The sequence below is a fragment of the Corvus moneduloides genome, chromosome 1 (assembly GCF_009650955.1).
Source record: "Corvus moneduloides isolate bCorMon1 chromosome 1, bCorMon1.pri, whole genome shotgun sequence".
NCBI classification, from domain to species: Eukaryota; Metazoa; Chordata; class Aves; order Passeriformes; family Corvidae; genus Corvus; species Corvus moneduloides.
This window is the reverse complement of record NC_045476.1, coordinates 131,151,006-131,176,344: the sequence shown is the minus strand read 5'-3', so window position 1 is coordinate 131,176,344 and position 25,339 is coordinate 131,151,006. Positions and strand designations below refer to the sequence as shown.

The 25,339-nt window shown below is 37.9% G+C and overlaps 1 protein-coding gene across 8 annotated transcripts in view; it reads left to right on the top strand.

Annotated features, from left to right (window-relative positions):
- STAU2 (staufen double-stranded RNA binding protein 2) overlaps positions 1-25,339 on the top strand; it is a 172,019-nt gene that overhangs the window by 46,853 nt on the left and 99,827 nt on the right. For all 8 annotated transcript variants that reach the window (XM_032127622.1, XM_032127585.1, XM_032127595.1 and 5 more), the window contains 5 exons: positions 6,587-6,746; positions 10,325-10,432; positions 16,334-16,546; positions 18,966-19,103; positions 22,323-22,454. In XM_032127622.1, the coding sequence (XP_031983513.1) occupies positions 6,587-6,746; positions 10,325-10,432; positions 16,334-16,546; positions 18,966-19,103; positions 22,323-22,454 (751 nt within the window). The remainder of the gene's footprint in view (positions 1-6,586; positions 6,747-10,324; positions 10,433-16,333; positions 16,547-18,965; positions 19,104-22,322; positions 22,455-25,339) is intronic.

Here is a 25,339-nt window from a genome sequence, read left to right as displayed (position 1 = left end):
TTTTTTCAAATATCCAATCCGAATCTCCCCTGTCTCAGCTTAAAGCCGTTACTTCCTCTCAAGACTAAACAAATCCAGCTCTCTTGGGCTGTTCCTCGTAAGACACATTTTCTAGACCTTTCATGAGCCTAGTTGTGCTTCTCTGGACGTGCTCCAGCGCCTCAAAGTGAGGCACTCTGAACTGAACACAGTACTTGGGGTATGGCTTCACCAATGCTGAGTACAGGGGGGTTCCCTTGTCCTGCTGGCTACACTATTCTTGATGCAGGCCAAGATGCCATTGGCCTTCTTGGCTACCTGGACATACTGCTGGCTCGTATTCAGCCAGCTGTCAACCAGCACCCCCAAGGCCCTTTCTGCTGAACAGCTCCTTCCTTAGCCTGTACTGCTGCAGTTGTGTTGTTGTGACCCAAGTGCAGGACTCAGCACTTTGCCTTATTGAACCTCATGCAGTCGTCCTTAGCCCACTGATTGTCTGTCCATGTCTCTCTGCAGAGCCTTCCTACCCTTGAGTAGATCAACACCTGCACCCAACTTAGTGTCACTGGCAAGTTTACTGCATTCAATCCCTACATCCAGATCATCAGTAAGGAGGTTAAACAGGACCAGCCACAAAACTGAGCCTTGGGGAACACAACTAGCAACTGACTTCCAACAGGATTTAGCTCCATTCACCACAACTCTCTGGGCCCAGCCATTCAGCCAAGTTTTAACCAGCAAAGAGCCCACCCATCCAAGCTTGCAAGCAGCCAGTTTTTCTAGGAGGATGGTGGGGGAAATAGTGTCAAAGGCTTTACTGAAGTCCAGGTAGATGACATCCACAGCTTTTCTCTCATCTACTAAGTGAGTCACTTCGTCATAGAAAGAGATCAGGCTGGTCAAGCAAGGCTTTCCTTTTGTAAATCCATTTTGGCTGGGCTTGATCCTCTAGTTGTCCTGCATGTGCCATGCAATGGCACTCTGGATGATAACCTTGCCTGGAACCGAGGCTGATGGGCCTGTTGTTCCCCAGATCATCCTTCCGACCATTCTTGCAGATGGATGTTACATTTGCTAGTTTCTGGTCAGCTGGAACTTCATCAGTTTACCAGCACAGCTTTTAGATTATTGAGGGTGGTTTGGCAAGGTCTTTCATCAGTTCCCTCATAACTCTGGGGTAGATCCCATCTGGGCCCATAGATTTGTGAGTGTTTAATTGGCATAGCAGGTCACTAACCATTTCTATGGGGGCTTCATTCAGCTCCCCGTCACCAACTTCCAGCACTGGGACCTGGGTATTCTGAAGACAGCTGGTCTTGATAGTAAAGACTGAGACAAAGAAGACATTAGGTATCTCTGCCTTTTCCTCATCCCCTGTCACTACTCTCTGCATTTAACAAATGATGAAGACCCTCCTTTTGCTGCCAATGTATTTATAGAAACTTTTTTTGTTGTCTTAAACTCTAGTGGCTAAATCAAGTTCTAGTTGGGCTTTGGCCCCTCTAATCTTCTTACTACATGACCTTGCTACATCCTTATAATTCTCCCAAGTTACCTGACCCTCCGCCTAGAGATGATAGCTTCTCTTTTTCACCCCAAGTTCTCTATTTAACCAGGCTGGTTAAGAAGTTATCCTCCATGCATTCCAGGAATCTCCTGGATTGCCTACAGCTCACCCTGCTACTTTCCCAGCAGATGTCAGGGGGGTTGAAGTCCCCCAGCAGGACGAAAGCCTGCAAGTGCGATTCTTCCTGGATTTGGATCAACAAGGCTTCATCTCTAGGTTCCGCTTGATCAGGCAGCCTAGCCTGTAGTAGACACACTTCAAGAATAATGGGCTGTAGTTCTCAAAAGGAGTACTTGGAAGAGAGAGCCTCTTTGTTCCCAGGTGTTGTTGTGGATCTGCTGAAAGAACCAGAAGGTTCACTGTGTGAAGACAAAAGTGACTATACTGGATGTTTCCTTCTTCAAAACATAGAACTCACATCTGTAAGAAATGCACGTGGCTAATGGACTGCTTAGGAAAATAGGACATAGCCAGGGAACAGCTGCACTAAGCAACTTGTTCCCCTAGAGAAATTTCAAATGTAATGGAGAAAAAGTTGTTCACAGCAAATGCTGTTTCCTACTCCCCTGCATGGTCTGTGGCTCTCTACCCCTCCACTCACAAAGCTCACAGCATTTTCCTGATTAAACAGTGCCAGCAGGGCTGCCAGCTTGATTGACTTCACATGGAAAAGGTCCAGATAGAAAATGACCCTTTCAGCACAGAGCTGGCATCTGCAGAATAGCTCATGTTTTAGTGGCATTTGTCGTGGCCACTAAAATATGGTCCCAGTTCCTCTTCACTTTGCATTATGAAATGGAAATATTTATATGGGAAATTGTTACTTCCTATAACACTTGTGTAGGGGGGAAGTAATTGGGTTTATTTGGTTTTTTTTACTTCATTGACCATTAGAATTTAGAGAAAATCTCACTGACTTTTTAACATGAGGCTAAATCTAAGTAAACTTCCTGGTTTCTGTGAGCTGCATCTTGCACTTGCTTTTTTTCCCCTTCTAAGAAGAAAGTAACAATATTTATCAAAAACATTTATGCCATTGAGGAATCCAGAGAAATGCAGGAAATGCAGTATGAACACATAATGCATGTACTAATACTTTATTTGTCTTTGTGTGTGTGGATTTGATGGCCAAAAAGGAAGAGGCCCCAAGGGCTCCTTAGTATGCAATTAATATTTTGGCTGGAAAAGCAGCAGATTGTTTCAGTATGCTTACATGTTATGACATCATATTCCAGTAAAATTATAATGAACAGAATTTTTGTTTGTCTCTGTGGCAAACCAAAATGAGTTTTCTAATTGTCAACAGACCTTGGTGATTTATTTAATTATAGTGGCGCCCACTCACACCAACTTAGTTAAAGTCTGTCAGCATTTCTGTTATGAACCCCTGTTTTTAGGGGTTTATAACTAGTTGTAAATATTTACTCATTGCTGAAACTTGACATTCAAGGTCACAGTCACAGAGCAAATACCCTTTTTCAGGTTGACTGTTCTAGTGGTATTAGCTAAAAAATAGATTTCTGCTGCTGTGAACTTAGAGGGAATAAAGGGAACCTGCTTTCCAGACCTCCTATTTGAAGGATCTTTTTAATAATCTTAAATGTCCAGAAGAGCCAGATGAAAATGAGCTGGTTTTTATAGGTTATATGTGACTTATTGTGTATTATCTGTTATCATGCTTCGTTTTCTTCCAATTGAATGTATCATTTCACGTGCCCTTTTGTTGTCTTCTAGTCTTACTTAGTCATTTGGCTGTGTTGGTCAGCTTGTGTTCTGAGGAGTGTGCCAGTATCACCTGAAAATCTCTTTCACGTAAGAATTTTCTCCGGGGAAAATCCTAACATTTGTAGCTGCCATGTAGGATGCAGGGAGATGCATATTTTTAAAATGAAGAAAATTTAAAAACTTTCAGAGACCTAAGGAGTCCATATGTGAGGCGTTACTGTTTGAAATCCTGCCTGTTTCAGTTCTGTGGCTGAACAGAGCGACAGAGGACTAAGGAGTGCAGAGCTGACATGCAGATGTACTTGAGATGGAAAATACTGTGCTGATATGTTATTGCATAATAATAATAATAGCAAATTCTGTATAAATATTCCAAAGATTGCTAATGCTTTCAGCCCTTTCTAATAACTCATATATAGTGTACTGGGAAGGTTTGTTAATGACCAGTGGCAGATACATCATTTTACCTTTCCATGGGCTTGTTCCTTACATGGGTGTACATTTTCAGGATGCAGAATCATTCATTATTAAAACTCAGTTTAATTGTCACACTGTACTTTCAGACTGTAATACTATGATTGCTTTTGAGACTTTTGTTAATACAGTCTCTGTCCTCACCACTGAAAAGAGGAGGATGTTGTTTCCTTTGACATGCTTCTCGTTGTAGAGAAGCCAATATCCTCACAGATTTAGTTCCTTTTCTGAGGATTTCAAGTGTTCCTTTGCACTTTCCTGGCAATGCTCATATTATCAGTGCTCTGTTACAACTCTGCTTGAGGACAAGGAGAGCAAGAAAAATTTAAACAAAACCATGTAAAAGCGTAATCATTCTGGCAATGCCAAAGAGCTGCATGAGGCTCTAGAGCCACAGGCTGAATATCATTTTTCCTTATTATCACATAAATAGCTCCCTAAACACTCTTTAAAAGAAAAAGGTGAGGAGGGGAGAGGGAAAAAGAGAAAGCCTGTTGTGGGATTTGAGTTTATAAAGTGGATTAAGTTCATGTGCTTTCCTCCTTTGCATGCAGTGGAGAGAAAGGTAGGTCTAGGAACTCAACAGGAAACAGGAACTTCTGATGGATATTGTATTTTCCCTAAATTTAGGTAGTTGCTAACAGCACTACCACATTTCTTTCCATTTAAAGAGGATTGTGAAGTAATGAGGTGGGACATGCTATCAAGGTGCCTACTGCTTTTGCATGACACAGTTTGTCTTGTGCTAAGCAGCAGCCAACACATGCAGCCATTTCCAGTTCTACGTCTTCTGGAATGGTGGAAAGATTCCTGGGAACTCTTTGAGGAACTGGAGGGTAGCTGTTGCTGTGGGGAAAAGATAACTACAGGAGGCTGTGGCTTCTAGCAAGCTCTAGCAGCTGCCAGTAAACTCTGTCAACTACTCCTGGTCAAAAGCTGCACTGAGCTTTCCTTCCAGTCATCTCCTGATTAGAGAGGGTCAAGCACCTCCTCAGCAGGTAAAAGCACATGTAAGTGTAGGGCCTAGAGCACTGCTCCTAGAGACAACCAGCAGATTGCACAGCAGTGGATGCAGAAGGGAGTCAGAAACTCTGCTGAGGATGGGGTGTGTGCTCAGCAGTGCTGGTGATGCACCACCTGGCACAGTTCCTAGCACCATCTGGAGCAGCTCTCCTGGTGCATCAGAGACCTTGAGTCAGAGCTGGCTCCAGAGCTCTAGCTAGGCTGTAGAGATAGTGGTCTTGTCTGCAGGAGGTGTGCATTGTCAGAGGATTTGTGTTACCGAGTAAAGAAGATGCAGGAAGATGTCAGCAAACTGTGCTGACATCACTAAAACAAATGAGGAAGAGATCAATTGGATTGTCTCTAAGATCCTGCAAGTACAAGAGCATGAATTCTCAGCCATACCAAAGCAGGAGCAGGGAGAGTCAGTGCTGATTGGGCTGGTAAGCTAGGAGGGAGTCCTGTGATGGCAAAGACTGGAAGCTGGTCATTTTTGGCATTGGGAGGAAGACTTCTGTTCCATCTGCAAATCTGCAACAATTTCAGTGCCAAGTGTTTGAATTCCATTAGGCATTTAGGAACTTTCTAATAGTTTTCCAGAAAGTGTGGTCCAACACTATAACAGGTCGTCCAGAGATGTTGTGGTATCTTCGTCCTGGGAGACCTCCATGATACCTTGGACACTGCCTGGACAAGACAATGTAACTTCAGATCTTGACCATATTCTGTGTGCTGCATTGGACCGGATAACCTCAAGAAGCCTTTCCAGCAGGAGTTATTATATAATTTAATGAAAATGTTACATAAGCAAAAGCATTTCCAGGTCTTAATAATTCTCTGTAAGTGTGTTAAACTGTGAACAAGAGGGCAAAGTAAATACCCGCTTTTTGCTTGTCGTAAAGGCAACTTAGCTCACTCCTCCGAGGCCCTGTAGCCAGAGGCATGTTGGAGCCAGTGTTATGTTTGGCTCATTCCATATAAATTTATTTTTAGAATTAGGCACAAAGTTCAGGGACACTGAGGCCAGAGTACTTATTCACACTTGTTTGGGTTTGAAGTGTGCTGCTCTCTGGTAACTTTTTATTTTGTTTTACAGTTGAAACAACTGGGTTACAATTATTAATGAAAATTCAGAATGTCTTCATACAAAAAAGTCACCATCCATGTTCACAGATGAAAGTGGAGAGAGCACACTTTAAAAAGGATCCTTTAAGAGGAATAAGGAAAATGTAGTACTTTGTTCTAATGAATCTAGTACTTTGAGTAAATCTAGTTCTGTTGTCATGGACCTTGTTTTTGTCCATGCTTTTGGAATCCTGGAATCCTGGGCTTTTTTACATTGCTATAAAATATGAACAAAAGAAGTAAGGATCCATTTCTGCTAGGTATATTCTCTGTCATCTGGCTTTTGTTGAGCCTTAGAGCTGAGCTATGATGACAGGTTTCACATGAGTAACCTCACAATCCTTCTTCCTCTGTACCACTTGTCTGTGGGACAGTTGTGTCCCAGGCAGGGCTTCCACTGGAGTTTTTGGTTCTCCTTAGGTTTCATTTCCTCAAGACTCAAACCAAGAAGAGAGAAGAGCTGGGCTGTTGGACTGATAAATAGTAGAGCTCCTTGCAGAGGACAAATGTAGGTGAAGAGCTGGTTTGCACATAGGAGCTGCTGTCAGAGTTACCAGCTGCCTTGCTGAGGAACAGCCCATGCATTTGAGTGCTGGGTCTTATTCTGGTAGAAAAGATAATGTTTTATTCCCAAGTACTACTCTATTTTACATTAAATGGATGGGTAAAATTCCTAACTTGTATTGTTGTTTTCTTTTCATGACTTCCTTCAAGGTATCACTGCCCAGTGCCTAAAATTTTCTATGTCCAGTTAACTGTTGGCAACAGTGAGTTTTTTGGTGAAGGAAAGACTCGACAAGCTGCTAGACATAATGCTGCAATGAAGGCCCTTCAAGCTCTTCAGAATGAGCCTATTCCAGAAAAATTACCTCAGGTTTGTGCTTCAGGAAACTTTTTTTTTTTAAATAACTTGCTTTCTCTCTGCTATGTCTTTAAGTGGTATATATTGCTGCTTAAAAATTAAAATGTTGTGTCATATTTTAAAAAATATTGAACAGAAAAATTATTCTCAGAATAGTCTTTCTAAATTGAAAGGAAAAATATAGTAACATTTCCTAGTCAAAGAAACCAAGTACTTGCAAGACCTCTGGGAGCAGTTGAAGACCACTTGGGATTCTGTAGGTTCTCAATAGCAGATGTGTGTTGATAGGAGACTAATTGAATCCTCAGTCAAGTAAAACTCTGTGGCTTGGTTATGCTGAGGTTAAGGGGCACTGGTTGCAGGTTAGTCATGAGAAACATCTCTTTCACTTCATGGGTTCAAGCTATAGGTGCCTGGAGAAGGCTGGAGGTATCACTTTGCTGAGATCATGATGGAAGGAGTGCAAAGTGTTGCACTGTGTGGACCTGACTGTAGCTCTCCAGAGAACTGGAGGCTGGTTGAAATAGAGTTTAAGGGCTTCATGGTGCCAAGGTTCAGGCTCCTTCCTGCTGCAAGCCATGGGAAGTGCACACTGGGCTGCTGGCACACCCTGGTGGGATGTGCTCTCACCGTGGGACACGGTCCATCTTAGTAAAACTGTTATTTCCTTCAGCAAAACTGACCAGCTTGGTTATCTATGGAAGATGATTGATTCATCACTCCTCAAACATGGGGCGTGGATCAGAGCCAATACACATCATATTCTGGCTGGCCTCAATTACATTGTGAGGTTGAGCTTCTTTCATCCCCAGTCACTGACACTGTGCTCCTGGGGAGCAAGGACAGACCTGCTGGTACCCGTCTAGTAATCCCAGTAGTAACTCAGTGAACTTGACTGGAATGGGATCCATGGAATATAGCACAGTAGTTACTTACATAGGTCTATCTTTTGGCCTTCATGGCCATCCTTAATGCAGCCTTCTGCATATTCTTCTTCCATTTCAAGCTATCCTTTTTTCCTTTTATTAGAAAAACCTTAGTTAAGGATAAAATCTTTTATCCGTGTTAAACCACTGAAAAGGAGTATTGCCATCTTAATACTTGATTGCACAAATGTGTAGAGGAGCATAAGGTGAGAAGAAGCAAGAAGCAATCAGCCAACAGGGCAGGGCTGCTGGTGAATGTGAACCTGCTTTCACAAAAGAGCTATTGTGTGTCTGCCAAAGCACCTCTGCTGTCTTGTAGATGTGAGGCTAAGAAAGGCCCTACAATTAAAGTGTCAGTTGTGGGAATGAGGATCAAATTTAAATCCAAAGTGCCTGAGACACTCCTGAACATATTTTATCTTCCTTAGGGAAGTCAAATGACTAAGGCTTGAAACTTTATTGCTCAGTACTAAGGTCTAAGCCTTGATTCTCCCTTTTCTTCACTCACAGTTAGGTTCTCTACTATGTTTGGTGGAAAAATATGCAGGGAGTTAAAATGTAAGAGCAGAAGGGACAATGAGGGGTTTTCTGGATGGATGTGTTTGTATTAATCATGAAATTTTAAACTGTAATTTCTAATTTAGACTATACAAATCTGGTTAAACTAGAGTACAGCAGAAAACCTAAACATTCTTGACTTGAAGGCTTGCTGACAGTCCAGTGGGCATTATATTATGTAAATTATGCCAGTGTTTAATTATTCTCCATTTCAAAGATAACTTGTGAGGTATTTCTTTTAGAATTCACTTAGCTTCATTTTCTATTTAGTTGGTATTTTCTTATCTTTGCTAAATGTAACCAACAGATATCAAAAATCTCTCCCACATATACATTTAAAGATTATTTTTAAGTATTTTTGAATCTTTTTATAGAACTGATTTTCATAGTGTCTCAGTGCAAAGGTTTTTTTTCTAATCAGTAGTTCATTCTTGTGGCTTTTTTTTGGTCAGCTTTGTAGATTATCAGTGTCCTTTGTAAACCACGAACTTAATTGAGTACAATACCAAGTAATATTCTCACTAAGGTTTTTCACAAAAGAGTAGTACCCCATTCTTTATATCCCCATTTCTTTTTTACTTTCAAATATTATCCTTTTAACTCTGCTGATCTTTCTCAGTGAACCTAAGCAATGCTTTGCCTGTCCTGTAAGTAATGACCTGCATTCTTGATTTCAGTGGTACATTTCATTATATGAAATGAGCTAGAGGTCCTACATAATTTCATTGTAACTACCCTTGTTATTGTTTTTCACAGCACTCTTTTTTTTTTCTTTCCCTGGAGGTTCTATAAACTTTGTAACTTTTTTTTTTTTTTGTATTTAGCTCCAGATCAATATCAGGCACATAAATGGCTTTTTTTAAACTCAAAATTTTGCAACAATTTCATGAGACAAAAAGTGTTCCATGTCTGCATGCTGTAGCTGAGTGCTGGATTTTTGGCCCTGTGTTGTCTTAAAGATTAATATATTAGGAGTTGAAAAATGGTAGATAAAAGATTGATCAATTTCATTTTAATGTGAAGAACCTCTGCTTTTTAAATGTTGTTTTATAACTGTGGTATCTGGATTTTGTAGCTATGCTGGTGGCTGAAGATTTAGATCAGACTTTGTTATGTAAGATGGGAGCTCTGCAGGAATCCACCTAATTCAGCCCAAGTGTCTTTGATGTTTACCTCCACTAATAAAAAATTAGGAGCCTGGCCAAAGTTACATGGTTGTTGAGAGATCCCAGTTTGAAGTATTTCAGAGCTTTGCAGTTTGAAAGTAAGTAGATGGAAGTGAAGCCTTTGAGAATTAAGGAAATGTGGCCTGGGGTACAAACACCAAAGGCAGTGGTTGCAAAAGGCGATAACTCTGACTGCTCCCTGCGCTGATGGTTGTCTGAGAGAATTCAGATTTACCTGAAGAGTAAAGCAAAGCTGAATTTTAGGCAGAATAATGTTTCATGTGCCTTTTGTTTTTTTATCTCTTTGCCTCTCTGTTTGTTATGTTCCTATGGATAAATAAATACTGTTCTGTGTTGAGCAAGCTGTTCTCTGTCACTACCTTTTCACACTGGTCATAACTCCCAGAGGGAAGTTGATGGAGGGGCCGTTAACCAGCTGGACCTGCTGAGGACACCTGTAACTTGGTGACCCAGTCAAAGTGTGGGGGTGATTGACTGAATTTCTTCTGAGAGGAGTACAATCTTCTGTACTTTCCAAGAAGTACAGATTTCTTCCTTGCTTAGAAGGGGTACCCACAGAGAGACTGAGAAACAGGTCAAAGGATCTGTTTGATCCTCATGTTTGACACAACAAGTGTGTACTCAGACAATTGTTATCCATGTCATTAATAAGACTAACATCTACAGACATTATTTTGCCATCTATAATTAATTTATGAATTACTCTATGTGTTCCTTTTTTATGAAGCATAAGTGCAATATATATATGGCTTCAGTCAGCAGGTGTCTGACAATGTGCTGCTGAGATGGATGTAAAAATGCTGATTTACAGCCTGACAGGAGAATTCAAAAGTCCTTGAGAAACTGGGGGGAAAAAAGAATATTATATTGTGTTGGTCTTCTAAGAAATGTAATATGATTATGTATGCCTTATTTTCAGAATGGAGAAACAGGAAAAGAATCAGAAGAAGATAAAGATGCAAACAAATCTGAGATCAGCGTAGTGTTTGAAATTGCTTTGAAGCGCAATATACCTGTCAGTTTTGAGGTATGTGTTACATTTTTTTCTGTTACATATTTACCTTGCTAATAAAGTATTTAAAAAAAAGTACCACTAAAACTCAACGCAGTTAATATTCATATAAAATAAATATGACTTCAATATTCATGGAAATTATAAAAAAAAATCATCAGTGTATCAGAGTCTAAGACAATGACTTTTTACTGTTAAAGCAGATGCTCTTTCAGAAATTTTTAGAGATCTAATATTTGGTTGTAAACAGTTGGGTGGCAGAAAGACAGTTGAACCATCTTCTGTATAGGGCTGTGGGGTTAGAATCCATAGCCACACTCAATCTGATTTGAAATAATCTTCAAAAGAGTTAGCCAAAGTCTTTGTTTTAACTGTAGGCATCCATATGCTAGAAAAGTTCCCATCGAAACATTTTGCCTCCAGTGTGCTGTTTTCAGAAAGTCATGAGTATCTTCCACTCTGATTCTGTTTCGCTTGTCTATTTCTACTTCAGCTTTCACGAGTTTTTTCGTTTGTTTCATATGATTTTATCTATGAACCCACTTTTGACACCTTTGTTTACCTGAAGTAATAAAGAGCATTTGGAATAGCTCCAATGCTATCAGTGAAGTAACTATGGGAGAATGAGTGATACTAACAGGAATTTTTTTCTGATGAGAAAGTTCTTACAAAACCTTGTTGTAACAATCTAATGTTGTTGTGGTAGGAAGCACCAGATTTTCAAGCTGGTTTGTTTTTTCTTCTTTTTTTTTTTTCTTATGCAGAAAATTCTAATGTAAGTGGCCTTCTATTATTTTATTTTTCTGCACTTTGTTTTACATTGAAACTGAGTCTGCATGAAAGACATGGATAGTGCTTATACTGGTGATGGTTTTTTTCTCCAGTGCTTTTTCCTTTTAAAGTATAGGCATGTATTTGCATGTGAAAAGAATCAAAATCCCTAAGATGTGGCATGCCTTACAGTGTGCTGTATGCAGTTTACTGACATGTTTGGCCCATGTCTCTGAATTGGCCAATGCCAAATAAACTGTTTTGACCTTCTTAGAAATCTGAGAAATCTCTCAGAAGGTAGGTAAGAAAGACAAAGAACATTGTTTATGACTAAGGGATTCCTCGGTATAACAAAGGCATATATGCTTCATATATATGGTCTATGTGATATGGACTAGTTAGAATGTTAAGAGAACGTAAAATCTAGAGGATAAAACTGGGGTGTCTGGGAGTGTTGGTGTATCAGTTTGTCACTACATGCCTATGACCTAACTCTTAGCTAAGATCAGACATAGTGGAAACACATGCTTGTGTTTCAAAAAGGAAGCTCATAATTAACGTTTCAGTTTTCAAACACTGTTTTCTACCTTAAAAATGTAAAAATATTTGTAATAGTTTCATACAAATCAATGCACTAAAATGTAAGGAGATGTACAGTCACTGGTCACAGAGGAGCTTGTAAGTTGTAAAGAAAGGAGGGATAGTGCTTTGAATCTTCTTCAGTCCTGTTTGAGCTTCTTTAAGGGAGAGCATTTGGTAAGGAGAGAGTGAAGGCAGAGATACTTTATACAGGAAAACTCTAATATGTCGCTTGCCAAAGGATGCTAACAACACTGAAAAAAGACAGTTTCTTGCTCTCCTGACAGCTTTTGTGTTATTTCCTGCCTTTAAATCTAAGTATAGGTGACATTCTCAAATAGAGTCTTGACTGAACTTGGTTCTGGCTTGCTTTTCAATAAAACTGCTAAGCAATTTTGGATAATCCCCAGGATGTTATGTTTCTAATAGGATTTTATTTACTAATGGTCTTGTGTTATTCCAGGCAGGCATCAAAGCTTTTTCTAGCTTTTATTTTGTGTGTGGTAGCTATAAAATGATCTGCCTTTTCTTCATCTGACAAAGCTTTAGCCAATGTTCCAACAGTGCTGGGTTATGCAACAAAGTAATGATCATAAATATATGTAGAGTTCTATGTAAACATGTCCTCAGAATTGCATGAGGGGTGAACAGTCCTGTTTTGTGTAATGTGGCTAGTTTTTAATTGTCTAGGAACTTCAGGATGAGTTTTAAGGACTTTCTATCTATTAAGTTGTTAAATAAAAACATTCAGTTCCAACAAAGAACAAGCTTTATTCTGTACTTGTCACTGGTGCATTCTTAGCTAACCTTGATTCATCAACATATAAGTCAAAATGCAACTGCTCTACAGCATTTGTGGGGTACCCAATGAACAGCTTTTAAGGAGGAATACAAAAGTGATTGCTGTCAGAATTGTTGGAGTACCTGTAGAATGGTCATTTCACTTCTTATTCCTGCCTTGACAATAGGCTAAAATCTTGTTTTTTTCATTTTTTTTTCAATATATATGTTTTTTATTCCTTATTTGTCAGTAAGGAATAGATGAGCCTGGAAGACAAAACTGAGGTCAACAGCTTCAGATATTAGAACACGTTGGGGTGTTTCAGGTTGTCATTTTATTTTCAATATGTTTCTTTGGATTGCAGTGTTATTTCCTTAGAATAGCAAATGTAATAACATGATTTTTTCATTCTCAGTATCAGAAGTGAAGGCATAGAGTGCCTGAACAGATGGATTTTCTGCCCCTCCATCCCTGTCCAGTGTTCTGCTGGAAAGTGGTCTCATGTCCCAGTCTTATCACAGTAAGACAGAGATTCTGCATTTTGAACCAGGGACAAACCAAATTGCTGACTCTGGGAGAGTAGTTCTCAGCAGGAAGTTTCACACCTATCTGGCTTCTGCTGTCCTGGGGATTAAGGCTTTGGATGATTGACTACTGAGTAGCTCTCAGCTGGGTTTTGCAGAATGGTCACCCTTCGCACTGCAGTTCTATACTTCGACATTCAGACTCTTCCTTTTTTTTCTTTTTTTTAACTGGGAAAATCTGGTGTATCTGCCTGCACAAACTCCTGGAAATAAAGTGATATTTTAAAATCTTATAAATAATTGTGTATTCGTAGATGTAGGTGACATGGATTTTTTGATCTGATTTTTGTCTCCTCTAGGAGACAAAAAACCCTTTTTTGGGTTTTTTTTTTTTAATGTCCATTTAATCTTGTCATAATCTTTTGCATTTTCTACCTGGCATCTCATTAATAATTAAAGCAGTGTTACTCTTTCACTGTAATCATACTGCTGTTTTTCATTTGTCAGCATGATTCATTAAGTTGAGCCAAATTCATTTTTGATGTAACTTGACCTTAGATGTGTCTTGGCCCCATGTGTTTTCTCTTGCTGTAATTATTCTTAAAATCCATGGAACAGAAAAAGAAAAGTGTACTGAACTGTCACCCGTAATCAAATTCTCAGCTTTAAATTAGCCATGATTAGGTCCACAGGTCCTATCTTTCAACTGAGGAAATAGTTTAATATCCTAATGTGTATAGTGTTCTTAGATAGCAAAGGTTGAATTTCTTTTCAGTGTTTTCTGTCCCAAGGCTCATAGCACAACTGTTTGAAATCATATGGAGTAAAAAGATCTAACATCTGGGGTTAACCAAAAATGTTGTTAAGTAAATATTTTTTTGCTTAATTACCAAATTTGGATGTTTAGCTTGAGCCAGATCCCATCTGAATCCTATGGGGTTCGTTTCATTGACAACACAGACTTTCTTCCATTTACACACTAACAAAGATACAGTTTTTAATGTTTTCCAGTCACTTATTTACCTTGTGTCACATACTTAAAATTTAAAAGATGAAAACCACACCAGAGTGCATTAGTTTTATATTAAGAAATATGTTTTTGTGTATATGAAAATATAACCTGGTTTGGTATTAACATTCTTTCTCTCATATATATATATATATATATATTTGTGTGCATTTATATAAATATGAGAAAACTTACATAAAACTAATATCTTAGGAACTCAGCAATTATATTTCTTAACCAAGTTATTTTGTCCTTTTTCATCTGGTCAGTGTAGACATTTTTGTATATATTATTAATACGTTATATTGCATGTAAAGACAAACACCTATATAATAGTATTAGTAGAACCACAGAAAGATTAAGGACCTTAGTAAGGTTAATTTAGCTATGTTTTACAGCAAGCATGTTGTAATACTTGGATAGCAAAGTACAGGGATGGTTTGAGATACTGTAAAATAGAGTGGGAAACGCTGCAGTGCAATGAAGGTGTTCAGCACGGATACGAAGCCCGACTGTGTGTGAGAGCAGGAGATCCTGGCCCTGGCTCATCCCAGCTCTGGTGCAGGCAGTGAAGCATCCTAGGGCTCAGCATGGGTCAGTGCATTGAAAGCACTGCTGCCTTCTCATCTGGTCAAGCATTAGTGGGCAACTTCCAAGTGAGGCAATGTTGAAAACACTTCTGAAATGAATACCTGGAATCTTAAAGAGGGGGAACACTCCTGGACTACAACAGAAAAATCCCATGCTGGCATAGATGTCATCTTATTCTGGGAAAATGGAACAAAGTTGTCTGTTAATTTTAATTTTGTGTCTTTTTATTGATATATGCTGTGGTAATTTGCTGGGTGAAGTTGCCACAAAAGAGAACTTAAAAAAGAAATACAAGCCTAGGGAGACCTCATTACAGTGCAACAGCAAAACTAAATAATGCAAGGGACATGACCTTGATAAAAAGAACTTTAATACAAAACATGTTGTAATAATATTAAGATTGAACATTTGAGCATGTTAAAACTATAGTTATTATACCAAGAAGGCCCTTGTACCTTTACCTCAGTTCCCTTGCACTCAGACATTACTCTTCTTCAACAAATGGTTTGATATAATTCCATCAAATGAAAAAAATTGGTATTTATATTGATTTTGAAGATATTATAAAGAGATGCCTGTCAGATGCTCTAATGTCTCCTTATACATATTACATACAACAAAGATTAAATTAGGTAGTTGCTTCCGCCCATCAAACAAAATAACTGAACCTTTTCCCAGATGAGGTCTCTTAATTCCTGATAGACATTGTCCAGACCAGTAAATGGTGCATACATGAAGAGATGACTGTCTTAGCACTTGCAGTGCTGTGATTTGTGGGTGAATGCATCCTAGCACCAGCCTTCTAAAAGGAGATGTGTGTATGTGTATGTGTGTGTGTGTGTAAAAAGGAAGACAGAAAAAGAGCTAAAGGAAGGTACAGCATCCAGAACTTAATTTCTTTCCATATTATTTTAACTTGTTGTAGTGGAGAAGTACTTCAAATGGGTTTTCTTATTGTCATGCTAAATATGTTTGGAAGGGAATGAATAAATGAATTTTTTTCAGAAATGATTGGCTTCTGTGTGAGTTATGGTGGCTCCTCTGGTAATTCTTTTCAGTACTGTTGGGAGGGACAGCTGAGAGTCACGGAGGCAAGAATGTGTCAGCCTTTCAAACATATAGGATATTGCCCTGAGCTGTGTACTCTGTCAAGGCAAGAGTTGAGAGACTGAAGTTTGGGGCAATGAACATCCAATGGTTTAATGATAATAGAAAAAATATTGCAAAGAGGTTGAGGTAATGCCAAATAAATACAGTTTTGAATATGTTTTGTATAAAGAAATAGTCAAAGCCTGGTAGACCTTCATGGTTTTAATTTCTTTGGTATGTGAAGCACCTTGCAGAGAAAAAATCCATCAGCCCTGGTTTAAATGTGCCTAATTGTTGTATATTGCATTATTCTATAAACCTTTTTAAAATGTAGGTCTACTCTTACTTTCTGTGAAACACTGAATATGGTGGTTAGATTTGCTTTATCTAACTAGTCTTAATTTTCTGTCCTCAAACCTCATACTGCCATTAATACTTGTCCAAGTTCTATGAAAACCCATCTAGTGCCTTCAGTTAGCAGGAAAACTGGATTAGTAATAAGTTCATTGCAGAGATAACAAACATTATTTTCTTTTTGGGTGCTTTGACTCAATGTTACTTTCTTTTAAAAGGTGATTAAAGAAAGTGGACCTCCTCACATGAAGAGCTTTGTTACACGAGTTACAGTAGGAGAATTCACTGCAGAAGGAGAAGGCAACAGTAAGAAACTCTCAAAGAAACGTGCTGCAATGGCTGTCCTACAAGAACTTAAGAAACTTCCTCCTCTTCCTGTGATTGAAAAGCCAAAACTTTACTTTAAAAAGCGTCCAAAAACAATATTGAAGGTATGTGTCCACCTTTGACACAGTTAAGAATGTTTGCTCAAAAGTAACAGTCAGATTAAAAATCAATAAAGGGTTATTTGTCATTTTCTGTCAATATTGTTACAATTGCCGGTTACTGTCAATATTGTTACTTGTTTTCCTGTGCTAATATGCCTGGGCTTTTTTTAAATCCTGAGAATGCTGTGGGATTCTCAAACAGAATGGCTTGTAAATAGCTCACATCACTGAAGTCTTCAAGGGTTTGGTTCAAGTCTAGTGGAGGATCAAGCCCTTCAAGCAGCTCTGTACAGCCATGTGAGTTTTAGCATCATCTCCTCAGAGAGGCCCTTTTAGCATATCTGGTGGTTTTCTCCCTGGGCTCTCTCCCCTCCCCAGCTTGAAGAGGGAGAGAGAAACATGAAACAGTAAATAATTGTGGTACTACTTTAGTGCTTCAGTACTTTACTGGAGGTATGACCATTAGAAATCTGTATACTCAGGATACAAAGTGCAGAGTTCTGAAAGAGCAGCCACCAGAAAAGCCCTTCAAAATAAGCAAATACTTTGGAGAGTGAAAAACTGGATTTGGAAAATGTACAAAGGACTTATTTATCAGCTTCCTCTTTTCATTTGCCTTCAATACAGAATAAGTGATTTTTCAGGAAAACCTAGATTAGATACCTGTCTCCTACTAAAATTCTGGGGATATAATTCTCAGAAACTTCTAGGAAAAAATGGGAAGGAAAATTATTTAATGGAAAATCATCAGCATTAATGCAGTTTTAAAGCTGGAAGATTGGAAAAGGCTTTTGGCTTTGGCTTTCACATCTTGGAAAGTTTTTCTCAAGAAAGACGCTAAGGGTATAATAATGAAAAAATCTGTTATATTACCATGTACCATTTGCCATTATGAACTTAAATTTAATTATACACAGTTGGCCTTGTTAAAAAGAGACATTAATTGTCAAAATAAGCTGTATATGTAGATGGTTTTTATTTTTTGAGTAACCAAACTTCTGAAATGCTTTCAATGTGCCCATTTCTTTCAATTTAACTTGCATGTGTTTCAAGCATCAAAAAAAGTGGCAACAATATCTTCTTTTTATTTGTATATATATTTATGAGGCTGGATCTTATGGCCTGCTCTTTATTTAGCCCGCTCTGCATTTTGTCTCTGCCTGGCTTCTTGCCCACACAGCTGCCCTTGTGTATGACATTGTCTTAGCTCTTTCACCTACATCTTCTCTAACTGCTTCAGCAGTTACATGATGTCGGGTATGCCGCACAGCTTTCTAAATATAATATCCCTCTCTGATCTTTGCCTTCAGTTGTTGATCATTTCTTCAGGTTCCTGAACACTTGTTTGTTATTTGAGAAGCTCAAGCAAGCATGAGTTTTCATCTTCTCTTAGCCTGCAAATGGTTTCATAAAAGGGAAATAGCTTAATAACATAAAAACAATTCTACATTCAAACATTACATTTGCAAGTGAGTTCTTTGTGTTATGGTATATAAATGAATTAAGTATGACTTCAGATAAATTTCTGGGGGTCTTAATTTCTTCTCAAAATCCACAAACAAATATTTTCATAGCTATGTGCTTTGAAAGAGCATTTGCTGTGTGAGCAATAATTCATTAAAAGAATTTCAGAGCTAGAGAGTTTTCAAGGACGGTAGTTTTTCCCTTGTCTGTGCAGTCTTGAACAGACCACTTTGTCAGTCATATTGTTTCCCCAGCATGAGATCAATTCCTCCACCAACCATACTTTTTGACATGTTATTGTGATGATTATTGCCTGTTAAGCATTTGAAATACTTTATGGGTGGTTCACAATAAGCAACAAATCTAGCCATTCACTTCACAGAAATATTTTGAGGGTAAATTTATATGACACAAAGAGCAAACCCTCTGCACCTTTAGTTGCAAGTTGCATTGTAGGATGGAAGGCCTGGAGTGCTGAGAAGGAAAGCAGGAAGGCTGAAAGAGAAAGCTTCCTTATGTATGGCAAATGGTTTTTGTCCCTGTGTAAATCCCACCTCTTCTCAGCGTATTGCATGTTCCAGCATTGTAGCAACCTGTTTTAAAGGGTTAGGGGGAAGGGTCCTAGAAATAGGGCAATAAGATATAATTGACTGATGAATCTTCTAATTTTCATCCATCCTTATGAGGACCTCCATAGATAGGAGAGGGTTTTCATGGCTTGCAGCTGCAAGGTATACACACTACCTGCAACAGTAGCAGACAATTTCTTTCCACAGCTTTGAGCCTGAGGATTCTTATCTTTTGTCTCATGATCAGAAAATGGAAAGTTAGTTACTTCTGATTCTCTCAAAGGGAGTATTACAAAAGAGAGAACCCTAGTAAATGTTTTATTGAAGCAGCATAGTAGTTATAGGGATATATACTGAAATAATGGTTCTTTCCTTTAAACCTGGTTTAGACTGGACCAGAATATGGTCAAGGAATGAATCCTATCAGTCGTTTGGCTCAGATCCAACAGGCCAAAAAGGAGAAGGAGCCAGAGTATGTTCTTCTTTCAGAGAGAGGAATGCCTCGCCGTCGAGAATTTGTTATGCAGGTATCATTTGCTGTCACCTTAGAAATAATGGCCTTGCTGTGTTTTGTTCAAACTCAAGCAGAATGGGGCATAATATGAAATGGATATCCCTCTGTTTAGCTCTCTGCCTTGCTGTCAGGTGTACAGGAATAGTATGAAATACAGTATCAGAAAGCCTGTCTAAACTTTCTTCTTTCTCTTAGTGAAACAATTGGCAATTTAGTTATATGCCCTCTAGATTCTTTTCATGTAGCGGTGTTGCATTTTTTTTACATTCTTGTTTTTATTTCACCTGATTATTACTGTCTTTATCCCTGATAGTTCATGATTTATTTACTTTTACTTGTCCTTTTTGGAAAAGAAAAAAAAATATATTGGTGTGGTGTTGATTAGAGGATTGCAATAGTACCTAGTATTCTGAAATAGGGGTATTAATATCTCCATATTACCAGGCATTTTGACTTTAAAAAGTAGTGTTGTAAATGTTTTCAGATTTCCAGTTTCTTTGTGACTTTTTTAATCTCTGAAATACAACAAAGAAAACCAAGCACATGTTTTAGACTGTCCTCGGCCTGGACTTAATACTGAAACAGTAGATGATTAATGTTCCTTTCATATTTAAATTAAGAACACATACAAAGATTTGATACAACTGTGATATTTTTTTAGATAACACAACAGCAGATTCAGAAAGGTTAGGAACAGGAAAGGATTCTGTATTATTGTGTTTTCACTCAAGGGTAATTTTGTGCCGGAACAACTTGGAACAGCATACCTCAGCATGTTTTGACTTGTTGTCTACAAACCACACCAAAATGTCACTTCTGATCACAAGCAAAATTGATGATGTTCCAGCACCTCCTTCTCCAGAAAATTAGTTATGTTTTCACTTAAATCTCTAAGTTCCTCCTTCATGTCTATGAAGATAAGCTAGTAATCTTAATTTTCTTGGACCTCAGTGGTCTTTCTTCATGATGTATTATTTTTCTCTCTGAAGGAAAAGAAAATACTGGATTCCTCTTGTTGCAGAATCTTTTTTTGGATTTAAACTTGGATTTTTGACATTTTATGAGACCTGAAAGTATTTGAAAAAGAGTGATCCTATCACAGACAATTTCGTTTCCCATGCTTAGACACCCCCATGGGACTGTCCACAGTTGGTAGTTGTTGTGTGAGGCCTCAGAACAGTGTAACACAGCCCAGTATTAGGAAGATGGGCTGGGATTTAGTTTTCTGCTGGAGGAGTGTCAATAATGGCAAAGTCTTCGGTTTGAATAAAAGAGGAATCTTAAAAGCAGTGAATATGTAGAAGATTCCTATATCTAAGAAGGCTCGCGAAAGAGAGTCAGAGAAACTCCACAGGGCAGTTGCTTTGTTACAAATACTTTTTGACTCCATTTTCACCCTTTTGTATTATTTTCACACTAAAATTATTCTGCTGTTTCTCCCACCTTCAGGAAGTCTCAGTGGATTCATTATGACACGCAAAAAACCTTATCAGAATAAAAAACCTTTGTATAAACTACTTAAACCATGTTTTCATTTAATTTAATTGAATGTGGAAGTAAAATATCCAGAGATAATATGTTCATTTTTATCTGTCACACAAAGAGCAAGTTTAGATGTGATGAAATGGATCCAATTACTTGTCCTAGCTACTAGATAAACAGAAGAAAACCTCTGATGACATTAGTTGGTGTTCTGTTCCCAAAGTTAATTTCAGAAAGCTTTCTCTTTGTAGTCAGGCCTTTAATCCTTGATAGAGGTTATAATAATAGCTAAACCAGTTTTACAGGTCTGAGAAATAGCAACACATTGATTTATTGCGAGCTATGTTATAAATTATCTTTTTTGCCTTGTCCAGTTAAAGTCTCTCAATTTTATTGCATGTAAGCTTGTAGCAGATTGGCCAATTTCTAATTCTTATTGTGAACTGCATAGAAGATAAGGTTTATATTTCAAGATTATTAATATTTCTGGCTTAGGTAGACAAATCCTTTTGCTTAATGATGTATATAGACGTACTTTGAAGGGATATTCATGACTACTATTTATTTACATCCTCTTCTTAATATTTAGAATTAAGAAGTATTTGAGAAAGAAGAATTTAAACTTTTAGGAAAATATATATATGATAAGTTGAGGAAAGTGAAGAATTATTGAATGACATAACTACTAAATATCATTTATTCTTTACTTAGCATTTGTATGCCTGTTTTTACAATTTTTTTAAAGCTCCTTCCAAACTCATTCAGGACTTTGACCTCTAGGGTTTTTTTATTATTCAGATCACCTTGACTATTTTATTATTTTTGATTTTGATTTCCTTTTTTTGACATGACTTTGAAACTGGACACTGTTTTAAGAGACAATTTGGCAAATAGAAGGGCTTAATGGACTGAGCAAAATACACCTATCAAAGAGCTATGAATATTGCCTAAATGAATAGCAATGAGAGTGCTCGTGTCACAAACCAGACACATACAGCTCCAAGAGTTTTAAGAATGGTACCAAAGCCAAGGATTAAGTTGGAGCTGCACATTTTGTGGATATCCATTGCCTACAGTTTGTCCTTATTTTGGGGTTTTAATTTCTCCTAGTGTTACGAAAGGCATCATGTTTGTCAGAAACCCTTTGTGCTGTACAGACCACAGGTCCACTGAGCAGCCTTCTTTCCAAGGACTGTTTGGATCAAAGCTTGTCAGCTGTAAGCAGTTCCAGCCCCTGTGTTCCTTGCAGTGCAACAAAGTGGGAGGAATGCAAATGTGGTTTTCATCCTTCTTTAGAAACCACTCTTTTTAAATCTCCAGGTTGCTGTTTGTTTCTCCATTGTTCTGGATACTGTCCTGATGATGCTGGGGGGCTGCTGCAGGCAACTCTTCTTCCTAGAGGAAAGAGGAAGTACAGACCCTGGGGCAGTTCCAGCATTAACAAAGAGTGGGGGAGAGGTTCATGAAGGAGAATGGGGTTGACACAGAGGCTGGTGGAAGAGAGAGGCAACTGTGTGTGCGCTGAGATGCAGAAAAATGTAGCTCTTGGGTATGAGTTTAGTGATCTTCTGGAAAATCTAAAGCCCTTCTAAGTGAATGCTCTAGTCCCCTCTTGCCCTAATTTAGCTTTTTCAAGATCTTATCTTCATCAAAAGAGTTGACAGCTGTTGATAAATCAGCAAGAGTATTGTATGGTGATATTAAGGAGTCTTACATTTATTGTGATTATGATCAATATTTTTTTTTTAAGGTAAAAGTAGGCAATGACATTACTACTGGAACAGGCCCAAACAAGAAAATAGCTAAAAGAAATGCAGCAGAAGCAATGTTGCTACAGCTTGGATACAAAGCCTCTACTCCTCTTCAAGACCAGACAGAAAAGGTGAGAACCAGTTGTTATGATGCCTACACTCTACCCCTGTATATATTTTTTAGCTGTATCAGCTAGTCTCTCAGTAAGAATGGAAGCTTAAGCTTGTGCACACCCTGTTTTGGGGAGTTGCTTGTCACACATTAGCCTTTGTTTAGCTACAGCTCTACAGCTACACTTAGTGCAGCCTCTGCTCCTTTATGAGTAATTAGGAACAGAAACACAGTTCCATAGAATAATGTGTATGCAAAAGTGTACATGAGATTCATGCACCTATTTCTGCTTACAAATCAGGATGAATGTGCCTCTTGCTTTTATTCCATTTTGGGCATCCGTGAGAGCCCAAAAGAATAGAAGGAACAGAAAGGAACAACTTTAGTAATTTTCATATACAAAATAGTAGTCAATGTTTATCTTCCCATCACATGTGCACTAAAAGCATTACAGAAAAATAATGGCCTTTTCATATTTGATGACTGGTAAAGAAAATGTGTGTCACTTTTTTTTAATGAAGAAGGAATTGCATTTTAAATTCATATGTCTTGCAGGTATGTATTTCCACTTTAGCTATCTGTAACTTAGCATTCCTCTCCGGTCTTCTGTTCATTGATGATAGGTTTTGTAACCAAAATTGGGTGTTAAAATTTTGCCTTTTGTATTCTGAAAAGATATTTGGTAAGGTATTTGACTAAGCTGTGGACCCTAAACAGCTTCTGTATTATACAGGCTCACTGAATGTATATATTTTGGTAATTACTTATGTGTTTACTGTGGCTGCACTAGGTAGCCAACAGAATGTTCTGTTGGGCTTTTCTAGGACTACATGATAAATCTGAATATAATATATATATACACATATATGTATATGTAAATATGAGAATATCCTGTTCTATATGTTCCTAACCAGGAAAAAATATATACTGTACTGGTTACTTGGCCCCACCTCCTTCTGTTTTGCTCTCCTTTGAGAGTAGCAGCAATATGTGTGCTGTTCACACTCACCTTCACTATGTTCTTCACTATATGTCTTAGTCATAGACAAGTGTGAAATACTCTAAACAGAGTACTTGGAAGCTGGATGATGTTCCTAGTGAGAACACACTGTGCAGACACAGCCATTTAAAAAAAAGCTTCTGACTGAGTCAAATGATAATTCATTTTCACCAGAATGCTGAGACTTTTCTGCTGTAGAATATATTCTCTATGGTATAAAACTATCAACTTTTCTTCACTGCCAATTTGGCCAAATGGCTTCAATAAAAAACAAGTCAAAACAGAAAAATAATTTTTTTTAAAATTCTAATATGAAAACATAGGTTTTCATTCTTTGATTTTAAATTGAACTAATTTTACTCAGTATTTTTCAGAGATAAAGCCTGAAAAAATTCAGCCCACAACATAGTTGATTTGGAGAGTTCTACATAATGGAAACTTGTAGTTACATTGAAATCCTTACAAAAAAATTGAGTGGCTAAAAAGGGATGCTGCTGCTTTGTTTCCCTACATTTATTAAGCTCTTGCTTGCAAGTGCATTGTCTTTAGAAAATCAGGCTTAATTGCATACTTGCAGATGTAGATATTTTAGGATTAGTAGACTAGCATACAATGGCCTAATATTATTCTGAACACAATGAACAAACATGTTACTGTATCCAAAAAATGTGAAGTACTCAACTTTTATGTAGTGGCAGTATCATAACAAAACCATAACAAGTTTTTATAGCTTTGTGGGGGGTTAAGGACATGAAATATCTAGAGCATCTGGTTTTATCTTCTGTATGTAACAGACTGGACATATTTGGAGATGCACAAGTTAGTTTGTGTAGCTGAAAGAATTTTAACTCTCAAACTAAACTGTGGTGAAGAGGGAAAATAGCCCTTAGATCTCTATGAATTTGAGCATTGCAAAATTCCTTGCATATAAATTGCACAACAAAGATATACCGTTAGAAGATACTTGTTTCGGTGTTTGAATCCAAAATGGGGCCTAGTGTAGATTAGCTGATATATCAGGTTGGCATCTAAATAGATAATTTTCACTTGTATGTTTTTTGATGATGCTAAAAAAAGGCAACTCTTTTTTCCCCTGTGCCCCCTATTCCTCAAGTCCTTTCATTCTATTCCTCCTCTCTTGAAAAATAAGCAAAACCAAATTCAGTGGGGTTTTTTTCCTTAAACCCTGGTACATAAAATGTGACTGTATTTGTTGTTTTAATGGAGACCTAAGAGTGTTATAAGAGCAATGTGTAGTGCTGATGGCAGCACAAGTAATCCAGGTAATGTAAAAAAGTAAAGGCTCTGCTCTTTTCTGTGTTAAAGTGATTCCTGAAAGAAATCAGTAATGGTTGTGCAGAGCCTTGAGGAGAGCAATCTGGAAGTACGCTGGGAGACATTTTGCAGTTGTCAGAATTTTAGCTCTATGGATGAGAATGGAGAGTTGTAATAATTCCTTCATGTTTCCATCTTTATGTTTCTTCTTGCCACTTGTATTTTCTTAGAGAGAAGAAAACCAGTGTTGATTGCATTCATGAAAGGCAGAAGTACTAAGGATCACTTATTCATAGAGGAATTCTTGTTAAATTCCCTGTCATGATCAAGTTAATAAACTATAAAAAAGAAGAATGAGGAAAGTTGGAAATCTTGTGTTGTAACAGTGCGCTTGTGGTGGCACCACGTTACAGATGGTCAGGGTGGATTCCTGACAAAACCATGCTGACAAAACCAGCAGTAAATACAAACATGTTTATAGATTTCATATTGCTTATTCATTTGAAGAACTATTGTCTTCCATATTTTCCACTACACATATTATCTGCTTCATAATATGAATAAAACAAGTTTTATGAAGTTAAAGTGCATGGATGTAGGTGACCAGTTTGAAAGCCGAGTGTAATACC